This window comes from Chrysochloris asiatica, unplaced genomic scaffold, assembly GCF_000296735.1.
Source record: "Chrysochloris asiatica unplaced genomic scaffold, ChrAsi1.0 scaffold00177, whole genome shotgun sequence".
NCBI classification, from domain to species: domain Eukaryota; kingdom Metazoa; phylum Chordata; class Mammalia; order Afrosoricida; family Chrysochloridae; genus Chrysochloris; species Chrysochloris asiatica.
This window is the reverse complement of record NW_006408695.1, coordinates 690016-704478: the sequence shown is the minus strand read 5'-3', so window position 1 is coordinate 704478 and position 14463 is coordinate 690016. Positions and strand designations below refer to the sequence as shown.

At 37.9% G+C, this 14463-nt stretch overlaps 1 protein-coding gene across 1 annotated transcript in view; it reads left to right on the top strand.

Annotated features, from left to right (window-relative positions):
• Positions 1-614: 614 nt before the first annotated feature.
• The window catches only part of LOC102830519 (trichohyalin-like), an 85159-nt gene continuing 71310 nt past the window's right edge, over positions 615-14463 (top strand). Inside the window, exons 1-3 of the mRNA XM_006871892.1 lie at positions 615-696; positions 1789-1915; positions 9453-9543. Coding sequence (XP_006871954.1) covers positions 615-696; positions 1789-1915; positions 9453-9543 — 300 coding nt within the window. The remainder of the gene's footprint in view (positions 697-1788; positions 1916-9452; positions 9544-14463) is intronic.

Here is a 14463-nt window from a genome sequence, read left to right as displayed (position 1 = left end):
TATTTCAGTTGCCTAAGCCCACCCTTTAGTGTTGAAGTGCATTAGAACTTCTAGACTTCTGTATTCTGACTCTATAGTTAATATACCCCTCACAGATCTAACCATTATTTTGTGATACCCTATGGAGTCCTGGTGTGGCACTGTGGGTTAATGCACTGGACTGCAAAGTTGTTTTGAACTGCAGGGTTGGTGGTATAAGCTCACCAGCTGCTCCTTGGAAACACCATACAGGGTTGCTATGGGTTGGAACTGACTCGATGGCACTTAACAACACCAACAACAATGCTTGGACAATGGCGCTGTAGGGTAAGCACTGGACTGCTGTTCACAAGGTTAGTAGTTCAAATTCACCAGCCATTTCTTGGAAACCCTATACAGTGTCTCTGAATCGGAACTAGCTCTACAGGACTTAGCAACAACAAATGCTTGGATGGAGAAAGTTCCTTGTAGATGGTTCTTAATGAAGACTTTGTCCTAACTAGTTACTAGTTTGTGTATAACAAGTTGTTAAGTTGATCATCCTGAAATATTAGAATAGATTTTTTTGAAGTGAGCGAAATCTTTTTCATTTTACATTAAAGTATTTCTAATGAGCTGTCCTCTCCTTTCCTGCCATGCCATCATCCTCTACAGTATGCCGAGACTTTGCTGTCCTGGAGGACCACACCCTGGCTCACAGCCTGCAGGAACAAGAGAGTGAGTAATCACCCTCCTTATTCATGCTCCTTCAGTTTTCCCCTTTTAGTAGTAGCTTGAGGCTGGTTTCTTAGTGTGAGGCAGAAGGAGAACATAGTCATCAGGCTACAATGTCTAAGATCTGTTCAGGCAAATGATGCTTGGATGAAGAATGAAGTTCTGGGTGTTTTGAAGTACCAGGGATTAGAAGATAGCTGAGTCTGTAGAATGGAGGAAAAGGGTCAGATGATCCTTTCTCTTCCCTCAGTGTTGCAGGAGAGAGACAGTGACTGTAGATTAATGTGGGCTGCACAGAAAGCAGGCTTAGTATCTATTCATTTCTCTAGAGCACAGGCCTGACAATTCTTTTCAGGCAAGTGATACCTCATTTAAGTCACATTGTTGAGTTTTCTGAGTATCTATGTATGTGCAATGGGAAACAAATCTAAGCTATATGAGGTATATAGAGGTATGTATTAGTTTGTCTGTCATATAACTAGAAGCCTGGGTGGCACAGTGGTTTGCCACCAGCTGCTGACCTAATGAGTGGTGGTTTGAACTGTTGTTGGGGTCAGTGGCAGTTTGGAAAAAAAAAAAAAACCTGACGAGTTGAATTTGTAATGATCATAGCCAAGAAAACCCAATGGAGCAATTCTACTCGCCAGCACATGGGTCGCCATGAATTAGGGTCAACTTGATGGCACCTAACAACCACCACAACCATTATGGATAATTTTGATTTTTTTTATCAATTCATGTATCACTGTTAAAATTGTAGATTGAAAAATGTAGTTAATAGAGTGGAGACAGTGGTACTAGGAAGAACCCTGTCCTTGGTGTCATAATATCTGTGAATAAGTTTGGGTATGGCTGCTTTTTGCTGTGTGATCGAAGTCAAATAATTCAGCCTGTCTGATCCTCCTTTAACTTAATGCAAAAATGGGGAAAAAAATCATTCCTGTACTGATTACTATACAATGTTGTTGAGAGTGTAACATGCAGTGATATATGGGAAATTACTTTTAATGGTAAAGCTCTTGTAAGTTGGCTGTAAAGTTTATTATTAACATGCCAAAGCATTATAACTTTAAACATCTCAATCTTTTTGTCCAGTTGAGCATCACTTGGCATCAAACGTTCAGCGAAACCGTCTGGTTCAGCACGATCTCCAGGTGGCTAAGCAACTCCAAGCGGAAGATTTAAAAGCCCAGGCTCAGCTCCAGAAACGTTACAAAGACCTGTGAGGATCTGCCGAGGGGGAAGGGAGTCATGCAACGAGGGACTGACGGTCTCTGTGGAGGAAGTCAGGCCATGGGAGGAGGAGACTCACTTCCGGTCCCTCTGATTCCTTTCACTATTTGATTTCAGATTCCACAATAGCAATTCAATAGTTTTTAAATTCGAATTTGTTTTTTCTAGTGTTGAAGCTCTTTGACTACTTGTGTGGGGTATATGGATTCTGGTGTGAACACTGTATAGTTCTATGACGTTGAACCAATTGATCTATCTCTTTGATTCTTTTTCCTTACCTATAACATCAAGAAAATGAGCTCTGTCCCAGTGTCGCATAGGCTGTCGAGGGGGCCCAGGAAGATTATTGGTAACAAAGTACTTTATGAGTTGTACTGGTTCCTGTACTCGTTCCTAGTTCCTTCTTTCCTTTCTTGCTTGAATCAACTTTGCTTTTCCAGCAGAAGTGAAATGTCCTACATTTAGATGCAAGGATAAGTAAAAAAATATTGCTCCTAGGGTTCTGGTTCATATATGCTCAAGCATATTCCAAACAAAATGTGTTTAAAAGTGTCGCTCTGATCAATTTGATGGCTTCAGACAAATTCTCAGAAATACATTTGTCGTAATCTTGTAACAGTGCCTTCTAAAAAAAAGTTCAATCAGAACAGTGGCTTCTGAGCAGGTCTGTTGGGATAATTAAAGTCAAAGTAGAGAGATCAACAGAAAATTATGATGGTTGTTTTTGGTATCCCAAGGTGATCATTTTGAAAGATTTTCTTTAAGGATACAAGACGATCCTTAGTAGATTAGGAAGACAGTTACATTATTTACAAGAAATTTTAATACAAAAATTTAAGACTGAATTGTCGAGAAAAAGGCCAGGAAAGTTGTGCCGAGGAATGTTGTACACCCACAGCAGTGAATCTGCCAATTCTTTCAGGGTAGAAAGGATTGTCCTACGAGTATTTCATTGGAAAAACTTACCCCATCCACTCTGCAGCTCTGATCTTGGATCCTTCAGAGTTCTTTTTTTCCACAAAATTCAAAGAACATTAAAAAGAACATAATTTGAATCCCTTGACCTTGCCAAAACTGTTGTTTTGACGTGTTGTAGATAGATGGAAGAGCACAGAATTCTTCAGAAAGTGTTTTTTGTTGTTATTAACTGAAGTCAGTTAAATTCCAATTCATAGTAAACCCTGTACAGTGTTTCTGAGGAGCAATTATGGCTTTGAACAACTGACTTTGTGGTTCATTTTCCAGTGCTTATCCTTATGGAAATGTAAATACCACCTTGAAAAGTATATAGACCTGGATGGATGATATGTCAAGAAACAATAGCTTCACATTTTGATATTTTTGTTTAATATAGATTTTAAGATTTTATAGCAATACTTTTTTTTAAAATTTTTATTGTGAATTAAGTTTACATGGGAGAACATTAGCCCTACATTCATCCTGTTGTATTTCGTTTCATTGCAATGAGTACAGTCCCCTCCATGCATCACCAACCAACCAAACGGTATACTCCATAAGCCTACCCATGGCTGTCAGCACACAGACCTTCTCTCTCCCTGAGTCCAGAGTCCCCAGCTGCTCCATCTCTCCACGTCATCATCTCTGCTTCCATCTCTGGCGTCACTGCTTCTCTGGATAGGGTCCTGCACTCTGCTCTTCTCCCTTGATGGTCCCAGGGACCTTCGCTCCTGGACTACAAAATCAACCACTCCCCCCATTTTGTTACAAAATGTCTACCTTTACATTTCTGACCCTCACAGTCATTCCTGATAGCAATTTTTCAATATTGAACAACAAGAGTGTTATACCCATCTCCTTTCATCGGCCCTGTCCAGACAGGTAGGAAACCACTCAGTGGAGATAATACCTTCCCTCGCACCCTCTGGAACTAGGCTCCTTCTTGAAAGCTTGTAAGCCAGTCACTTCTTGCCTTTGTAGCTCCCCCTGATTTTGGGTAGCCAATGTCTAAGTTGCCCATCTGTATACAGAGGGGGAGGAAATGATCCTTGCTATAAAGATTTGTTCCCTCTTTTGAGCTACTGCATCCATAAGTTTAGGTCAAGTTAATCAAATTGTAGCACATTAGTCTCTTTTTTCCTCTTCTTTCTTCTTCTAGTTGAGTTCTGATCATCCAGCCATTGAAGCCAGGTCAAGTAGGTACTATCTGCAAGTCTGGGTGTTCTTGTGTATCTCCCTTCACTTCATATCAACTGGACGTATCACTCTCTTCTCTAATCCTCTGTGGCCATGTCCCTGCCTCTGATCCCAAGAGTCCCCAGGTCTTGCCATACTGTTGACCAACCAGGCTCAACCCGGGTTGACAGGAGTCTATTGAACGTGGTCAGGCTTAGCTCACAACTTCATTGCTGTTTTCCCCCCACTTCCCCTTATCGGTGACCAACATGGTCACCAGCAAGACCACATGCCTGCTCACGTATTCCCTTGAGTCTCAGTCTTGAAAGGGGATTTGTGCTGAGGGGACTTGATTGCTTGCCTTGATGGCTCCTGGGTGAACATTTGCTTGTTCTTGTAGTAGTCAGTCAGACTGCTGTTAATTGTTTTTGATTTTTTCTGCTGGTCTTTCTTTCCAAGAAGTATCTTTGGTTCTTTTAGCCGCTCCAGGCTGGTCTGCTTGTCCTTTCAAGTGGAAACTTCCCACCTGAGAAGATTCTGGTTGGCGATCAGGATTCCACCTATGATCTTATGGAATACAAAATCTCTGCAGGAAGCCTCCTTCACTGGACAAATTCTAGCCCCATTTCAGGTATTCCAATCAGTTATAGGCTGAAGACGGACTTACAAGTTTTCTGTGGTGATGTTTCTGGCTATTCCTTTCTCCCCTCTACAACTGTTTATTTTACAATAGTAGGCAAGGGAAACCAAGATTCAAAAGACAACCAAGCATCTTAGCATTATTTCAATTATTTTATCCTTTCAAACCATGCCTCAATCCCTGTATCCCAGAGCCCTGTTGTTCCAAGGTTGTGCATAAATCATTATTTACCTCTTTCCTACTTAGCCCATGAAAACCTGCCTAATTGTTCTCATATCCACCTTGTTCTTCCATTCCCCTCCCCCTTCATGTGTATTGCTCCCCCCCCACCCAGCATCCAAACTATCCCTTATCTGTTCCCTATTCTGTGCTCCACCTTCCCCTCCCTCCCCTCACCCCCCATACAGCCCAATAACCGTCAAAGAATTTTCCCCCTTTTAGTGTGGGAACTTTTTCTTAGTAGTTTTTTTTTAATGCTTTATTGTGAATTATGTGATAGTTTACATGGGAGGACATCAGCTTCACATTGATCCTGTCGTAGTATATCGTTTCCTTGCCATGATTACAGTCCCTTCCATGCATCATCCATCAACCAAAAGGTGTACCCCGCAAGCCTGCCCCCTGGTCGTCCGCATACAGCCCCTCTCCCTCTCTGGGTTTAATCTTTTACAATAATGATCATATGCAGTGTTTCTCCTTTTGTGACTGACTGATTTCACTTAGCATATCCTCAAGGTTTATCCATGTTATATGGTGGTTTGCAGCTTCCTTGTTATTCTTCAACAAAGCAGCATAATACTCCATTGTGTGTATGTACCAAAGTTTGTTTATCCATTCTTCCCTTGATGGGCACTTAGGCTGTCTCCATCTTTTTGCTATTGTAAATAATGTTGCTATGAACATTGGTGTGTGTATATCTACTAGTGTTATGGTTCGTATTTCTTGTGGGTAAATACCAAGTAGAGGAATTGCTGGATCATAAGGTATTTCTATTTCCAACCTTCTGAGGAAGTGGTTGAACCATTTTACAATCCCACCAGCAATGTAGGAGGGTCCCAGTCTCTCCGCATTCTCTCCAACATTTATTGTCCTCTACTTTTTTGATCATTGATGTTATTGCTTGTGTGAGATGATATCTCATTGTTGTTTTGATTTGCATCTCTCTAATGGCTAGTGATTGTGAACATTTCTTCATATGTTGGCTGACTGCCTGCATCTTCTCCTCTGTGAAGTGTCTGTTCATGTCCTGTGCCCATTTTTTAATTGGGTTATTTGTCTTTTTTTTGTATAGGTGTTGTAGTTTCCTGTATATTTTAGAAATTAGTTCTTTGTTGATGCATTGTTGCAAAAGATATTTTCCCTTTCTGTTGGTTCCCTTTGTACTCTTTTGGTGTGAAGTCTTTTGTTGCACATAAGTTTTTATTTTTAGTATGTTCCAATCATCTATTGTTGACTTTTGTTTGTGTAATTTTCTCAAAACGTGTGGTAGTCTGTGTGCCATGTATTAGAACCCTCACATTTGCCCCTGTTTTTTTCATTGATGGCCTTTATAATTCTAGGATTCACATTTAGGTCTGTAATGCATGTTGAGTTGGTTTTTGTTTAGGATGTGCGTTAAAGGTCTTGTTTCAATCTTTTGCATATCATTTTCTAGTTCTAGCAATACTTTCTGAGCTATCCTCATATATAAACAAAAATGATCATATCCAAAATCCCTTCTAAAACGATGACTTTTTCCTCTGTGTCAGTGATTTTAAATCTACAGAATGCATCTCTTGTTTTTGTGACTAGATCTTAAAACCTATATATCTAATGATAGATTTAAATATGTGTTGATTCTGTTGAGGAGGAAATGGCAAATGGAGAAATGAAGGGACCCCTAAGTCTACATTAGTGTTGTGTTCAAACAAAACAGGAAAGCCTATCATTTTTGCTGCCTTTGAGAAAGTTAGTCTTTGTCATTTTGTTTAACTTTTTTTACATGTAAGTGTATATTTTATTTACTGTTGTTATACCTGGCAGCAGAGTAGCCACTAGACACCACGATATGAACAAGATGTAGCCTTTGCCCATAAAGAACTCAGGAACAAAAAAACTGTGAAAATTATTTATCTAGAGATACAATCACAAAGCACAAGGCACAAAGAATTCAAGTAGTAAATTTCATGACAATGTAAAGAAGAGGAGACTGGTACGAGCTTTAAAAACAGGTTATAGATCTAGTCTGAACCTTGATTGTTGGTTAGAAGTTCATAATGATAATTGGGGAAAATGATTATAGCTGGAGGGAGTAGCATACGTAAAGGTGGAAAGTAAAAAGACTTGCTTTCTCAAATACCTGCAAAAAGAAAAAAAGAATGAAGATCAGAAAACTAGTCAGCAACTGGACCATTAGGGTCATATTATTTATGTGAAAGAATTTATGTTTTTATAGATTACTTATTATAAGAAATAGAGAATTATTGAAGGAGTCTGAGATTTTCATTCTGGGACATACTCTGGAAGATGGGTGTGTGAAGGATTGGAGGAGATGGTAAGACTGAAGGTAGTTATTGAGTGAGGATCAACTTTGGTGATACCTGGATTGGGAACAATGATGATAAAGATGAAGAGGAGGGAGATGATGAGGCCTGAAATGAGAGTAATGGTAGTGGAGATACAGAGAGGAAGAGACAGATTTGAGATGTACTGATGCTTGATGTCACAGATAAAGCTTGAGAACCAGGGTTCTAATGTTTCCGAGTAGTAAATAATTGCCCTCTTCATTACTCACAGTGCTCTTTTAGGAAGACCAGTTCTCAAGCTTATGCAGAAATGCTTGTTTTAACATTTAAATCCTGAGTTTCAGTAATGACAGTGAGTGTGTTTGCAAGATAAATAAATATAAACCAGAATTTAGAGATTGATGAACTATGGGTCCTAAATGAGAAAGGAATTAAGTATTATATTTCCTTCTGGAATTTATGGGTTATGGAGATACTCATGACTGAAATGAGTACGTTAGAAGGGAAGGGTTTCAAGTTTAGTCCTCTGGCAACATTGGTAGCTGGATATCACTGGGAGGAAGGGATGCTGAAAATTTTAGTGAACTTTCACCCAGTCTTGATTCTTGGGGCTCCTGTCTAAAATAGGCTTTTTGGTTGCTGACCAGACCTTTCTCACTAGGATTTGCTTCCTCATGATTAGCTAGTTGAACCAGAGATGGTCTTTCTTCTAAATAGTATTCAAAACCACTAAGCTCAACTGAAACTTCACTTCTTTATTTTCTGTAGCAGGAAATACATCTTCTATGTCACACTTCCTTTGGAGTTGCCATTTTGTTACTGTGTCTGCTTCCCTTATGTTGTTGTCACCTTGCATGTAGTTAGTTGCTCCTGTATAGATTTTACAGGGATGTGGGAAATCTAGGTAGTATAGTATTGCTTCCCCCCACCCTCCAAACTGTTTCAGTTACAAAAAAATGCCCTTAAACATGGACTATGCAATAAGGGTGGAGGCTCATTGAGTATTTTGAGTTTGTTGGCAGAGAGAGAGAATAAGACGTATTTGTTTAGTAAATGAAGTGCATAGGAAAATCACTATTTCCATTTCATTCTAACTATCTTTTTAGATAGTAGATTTTAAGCATGTTGGTGTTCATCTTTTCTAGCAAACAGTTTTGTGTAAAAGTTGTCCTCCCAGAGTTTTTACATTCTAGACTTTTAAACTGCCCATTTGCTTTTCTCAAAATCTGAAACCAAAGTACTTGAGTAGTTAAGGGCAAATTTTATAGCCACCAGAGAAAGTGAAACTTTATTTTCTATGGGAAATACTATTAAAGGTACTATTTTAAGGACCTGCTTTGCTTACTAAAATGTATTTTGAGTTTCTGAGGACAAGATGAAAGAGGAACAAGATAATAAAGATGAATTATTTCTACACTGTAAAAAGTCATAGAAGCAATAAAAATAAACTATGAAAGTGCCTTTACTATTGTTTATTCATTTTTGTCTTCTCCTGGTCCATAGTAGGTGTTGTCTAAATCTTTGTTGAATGCACAAATACCAGGATGAACTCTAGTAGCGGCAGTGTTAAAGGATTTGTTTTTTTAGGTAGACAACAGGTTAAGATAATTGACATCAGCCAACAGGGCTTCTTGTATGGAAATAAAATCTAGGGAATATGCAGTTTTGTTTCTTTTTTAGGTGTAATTTTTAAGTGTTCATGTTAGAACATTTTTTAAAAATACAGATAATTAAAAATATTATGAAAATTATTTTAAAGTTATAACACCTTTTGGTGACCACAGTATTGTTGACATTTTGGTGAACTTGCTCCCACACTGTTTCTGTATTCCTCTATGTATTTATGTGTTTATATGTGTATACATATATATTTGTTGACGTTAATGTCATAGTCTAAATATCTTGCAGATGCTCCAGAGAATAGACCTGTCTTCCTGTAGATTGGCCTCAGTAAATTGAGGTGATACGTTAGTGTAGCCAAAATATGTTACTTTCCACTGTAGTGTCTGGAGTTCCAATTTCAGCTCTGCCGTTTATTTTCCCTATGATCTTGGAGAAATTACTTGACTTCACTGGTCCTCAGTTATCTCTTTTGTAAGATATGACAGTATCAACTTCTTTGCCTCGTATTGTGAAGATTAACTGAGATAAAAATATGCTGTTTATAGTGAATACTCAGTGGTGCTTATTATTTTTACAAAGAACCCCTTATTTTTTTCATGTATGTTATTTTCACCTCTGTTTTTCAGTGAACAGCAAGATTGTGAAATTGCTCAGGAAATCCAGGAGAAGCTTACAATTGAGGCAGAGAGACGACGCATTCAGGAGAAGAAAGATGAGGTACAACTTATCGTGGGCTCAATGTTGGTTGCTACGTCGGATGCAGATCTCTACTGATTTTTAGTAGAACCGTGTCCTCTCTGGACTGCTCTTTATTGCCTCATCTCAGTTGTATAAGTGGTGAAATGAGAGGTGGTAGTGGATAATTGGACTTACGTTGCCTGTTTGTCTGTGGGTCATTCTTAGCAGCATTACAAAGAGCAGACCTTGAGTGTGAGCTGAACGTCACTGTGAGAGGCTGTCCATTGCTCTCTTCATAGTTTCACTGTCTCATGATATGTGAGCCAAACGAACCCAAATGTTTGATTTTGGATTAATTTTTAAGGTGCATTGTTTTTAGGGCTAGAAATGAATGAAATAACAACAGTGTTTTGTTTTTAGGAAAATTTGAATTTTCAGTCAGCTGTTTGTTTTTGTGCTTTTTTAAAAAAGTGCTTCCTACAAACACTTTCATTTCCGTGTTCATTTTTTCTGTATTTGCAGTCTTTGACAGTTCTTGTTCTTCATCATTGTCTTACTTTTATAACAGGAATGAAAATAATGCCATTTTTAATAGTAGGGTGACTGTATGATTTTTTATTGACACAGACACACCTTTGAGACTTAAAGACTACACTTTTATTAGCTAGATAAACACAGGACTGTCCTGAGCAAACTAGCACACGTGATCGCCCTACTAAATAGATACGATCAAGGTCATCAGTAAATTAACTCATCTACTCTTCTGTCCCCACTGAACCACATTGTCCTCATAAGCCTTCTTTTTCAGTGCCGGATGAATGTAAGGCACCTGGTCAGAGTGTATTTAGTTATATCTTAAAGAAGCAAATAACGATTGTGAGATAATCAGAACTTCATGTAAGAATTAAGAATTGATTTTGATCTCCTGTTGATCAACACAGTGGGCCTTCATACTGCAAAATGTATTGCTTCTCTATAGCCTAGATTGCTTTGGGGATGAAACTGGGACCTGAAAGAAGTGATTATATTTTGTAGACAGGAAAGCTTCTATGTTAAAATGTCAGTATAATGAAGTTGGCTTCTTATAAATGCTACTGATGTCCTGTAGTCTCCCTCCTCCTTGTCCCCCTCCCCCATTCAAGGAAATACAGGATAGAAAAAGAAAAACACTTTACTTTAGACCAATAACATGCTTTCATGGAGAATTGAAATAAAAATCACAGTTAAGTAATCTTATGGTAATACACATACTGCATTATGTAAGCTGGGCAGTAATGAAATCCAATTTTCTGATGAATAAATGAAATCTTAATTTATAGACTGTTCCCTGAAAAACGTCTATATAATTCACATCTATCTCCTGATTGACTGCTTCTAACTTAGGTATGCTGTGGCACTCTATCACACAATTCATGGTTCCTGCAGTTAGAGTGGACTTCGTTTGAATCTCAGCTCCTTACTTTGGTTATCTGACTCAGTGTTATAGAACTTCAGATTCCAAATGAGTTTCATCTTGTTAATTGCTTAAAGATTGTTGTGAGCTTTAATGAGATAATGTACACAGGACCTCTGGTATATACTAAGTTAATAATTGTGCTTTCTTTCTTAGTGTTTTCCATACCATTTTAAGTGGTTCCTTTTAACAATCCTGATGTCTTCTTTATAGAGAGACGTGTTTAAAATTAGAAAACATACTAAGCAGGATAAGTATGTTCCTATATGTTGTGATTTGAGGGCTTTGTAGTTTCTTTGATTTATAGCCCTCTTACTAGCCTGTCCTCCTTCTGTTGGATCTAGTGGAATGTTCTCCCTTCTCCAGTGCACTGGACAAATTAATTGAAAAATGCATTTATGGAAGTTAGTGAGACTGACTAACCTTTAAACACCCCATTCATCTTTTTTTTTTTTTTTTCTTTCAGCCTCGTTCATTAAAAGATGGTTCTATGCTAAGATATTGTTTTACCATAGAAAAATGTAACTCTTAGCTGACTAGTGTATTTTTCAATGATTAGTTTGCATTAGTGTAGTTTGTTATTGAGGAATACCTTATATTTTTATTTGTTAAATGCTTCTTTATTTTATCCTTTGGAAAATAGAGTGCCTCAGAGGAGATTGAGACCGAGAAAATAAATATTCATTCTCCAGCCAACTTTTGAAAAAGTATTGCCTGTTTTTCTTGAACTATGCTGACTCTACTTTGTGTGCATTTATCTGTGCATTTTCTTTGTTGTTGTTGTTCTTTTTTAATGTTCTTCTGTTTTCCCTTCTGCTAGGTTAATAAGTTCTTATTCAGTATCAGGGCTGTGGAAAATTCCTCTCTGATTTTTTTAACCAAATCTCTTTAAGAGATTTCTGGAGTTGGGTCTCCTCTGGGAGTTCAGAACTCATTTTATACTGCTCCTTCCCCTCATTTAAAACAAACAATAACAACAAACCCAAACCAGATACAGAAGCCATGGGCTTTTTCCTTTGTGTGAATAATATGCATGAGAAGTAGTATAATTGAACAGTTTTGTGTGGGTGAGCTAGCATTTCATATTTTCTTTTGGTATAATTTTATTGTGTTTTTAAACTAAGGCTTCACACCGGTTCAGTTATGGCAGACAGAGCAAAACCAGAACAGACCCATATTTTTAAATATTTGTGTGGCCCAGCACACACACCAGAAGATGAAAAATTACAGTCTTGAGAGAGGGAGTGTGACCCCTTCCAGGAGCCTAATAATCAGGAGATTCAGTTATTATCAGTACTTTGAAAAACAACAAATATTCAAAACAGTATAATAAGCTGCCATCTTTGAGGCGGGCACCATTGTTTTCTACTCAGCTGGTTAAGAGATTTGGTTGCAATGCAACATACACCCTGCCTGTGTTTTCTAAGAGGGAGATTACGTTTCTAATAGGGCTTCAACTGTAACTTTTCTCATTTGAGTTATTCTCCCATATTTCATCTACCATGTCTGTACCAGGCAGAACTTGGTTGAAGCCATGTTTTAAACAGAGCCCAGATATAAGGAATTTTCATGCAGGGAGATAAATGTGGAAAAGTTAAAAAGAAGAAAATTCTGCTTTTTTTGTCTTCTTACTGGTTCTGTGGTCTCTAACATCTCCTCACTTTCTTTGTGTGTCTGTTTTGTTTCTCAACTTTATTAAACAGTGCCTTGAATATAGTGAATTTCTTTCTAGGTACCTTGTTCTTGTATTGGAGTTTGTAGAAAAGGTAATTGAAAGATAAAGGAATTTTCCCATGAACTTTTTGAAACCCCCTTGTATGAGTTTGTGATTAGTAACTGTGTATAAATTCCACTGGGATCTTTCTTTCCATTCACAGCATAAACATATGTCAGTGCTATATATTAATAATAAAAAAGGAATGTATATTTAACTTAGTTATTAAAAAGAACTCATAATTGTTTGTATATATGAATACCTATAGATACAAATGTATGCATGTATATACACAGATATACATGTCTGTGTTTGCATTCAAGTCCAAATATATGTCAGTGTGAAAATCTTTCATGATTTTTTCTGTCCTCTTAAGCAAACATTAGTATGGCCAAATATGTTATGAAAAACTTGTGGCGCTAGTCCAACCATCTGAAGCCATTTATAATATGGACTGTTCAAAGATAGAATTAGTAATTCGTTTACATAAAAAAACTAATCATGATATTTATTCATGCTATAAAAGAATATATAAGTTGGTAGTATTTATAGAATCAGCTCAAAAAGCAACGCCTTTTAGTCATTTGAAAAATTCCCATGAATTCTCATACTTTTAAAAATAAGTTTATTCGTATATGGCCAGAAAGGGGAATGGAGGAAAGGCTTCTGGTTTAGAAAATGATTCTTTCTTATTCTAGTTGTATTGATGTTTGTACATCTGTGGACTGCTATTGTGGCACTATAGGATAAGCACTGGACTGCAAACCACTAGGTCAGCATTGTAAACACACCAGCTGTTCCTTAGAAAAACTATACAGGGTTAATTTGAGACAGAACCGAGTCGATAGGACTTAACAACAACAGCAACATATATCAGTAGAATGCTATTATTCTTTGTTCCTGTTCTCAGAGTTATTAGTCCTTTTGAGATCTTTGTTGTTATTGTTAGGTGCCATCGAGTAGTACCAACTCATAGTGACCCTGTGCACAGCAGAACGAAACACTGTGCCCGATCCTGGGCCAACCTTACTACTGTTGCCCTGCTTGAGTCCATCGATGCAGCAGCCCTTTGGCCAGTCCATCTTGTTGCGAGTTGTCTTCTTTTTCTCTGACCCTCTACCTTATCAAACATGATATCCTTTTCCAGCAACTGGTCCCTCCTAACAATATGTCCTAAATATGAGAGACGAAGTTTGGTCATCCTGGCATCCAAGGAGCACTCTAGCTGTACTTCTTCCAAAATGGATCTGTTGGTTCTTTTGGCAGTCCATGGCACTTTCAGTATTCTCCTCCAACACCATAACTCAAATGGTCTTCCTTATTCAGTGTCCAGCTTTTGCATACATATGAGGTTATTCAAAATACCATGGCTTGGGTCAGGCACACCTTGATCCTCAAGCTGACAGCTTTGCTCCTCAACACTTTAATTAAAAAGGTCTTGTGCAGCAGATTTGCCTAATGCAATACATCGTTTGATTTCTTGACTGCTGCTTCCATGAGTGTTGATAGTTGATCCAAAAAGAATGAAGTCCTTGACAACTTCAATTTTACTCCATTGATAAGAACGTTGTTTATTGGTCCATTGGTAAGGGTTTTTGTCTTCTTTACATTGAGTTGTAATCTGTACCGAAGGCTGTGCTCTTTGAGCTTCATCAGTAAATGTTTTAAGTCCTCTTCATTTTCAGCAAGCAAGTTTGTATCATCTGCATATCGCAGGTTGTTAATGAGTCTTCCTCCAATCCTGATGCCAAGTTTTTCTTTATATAACCCAGGTTCTCAGATTATTTGCTCA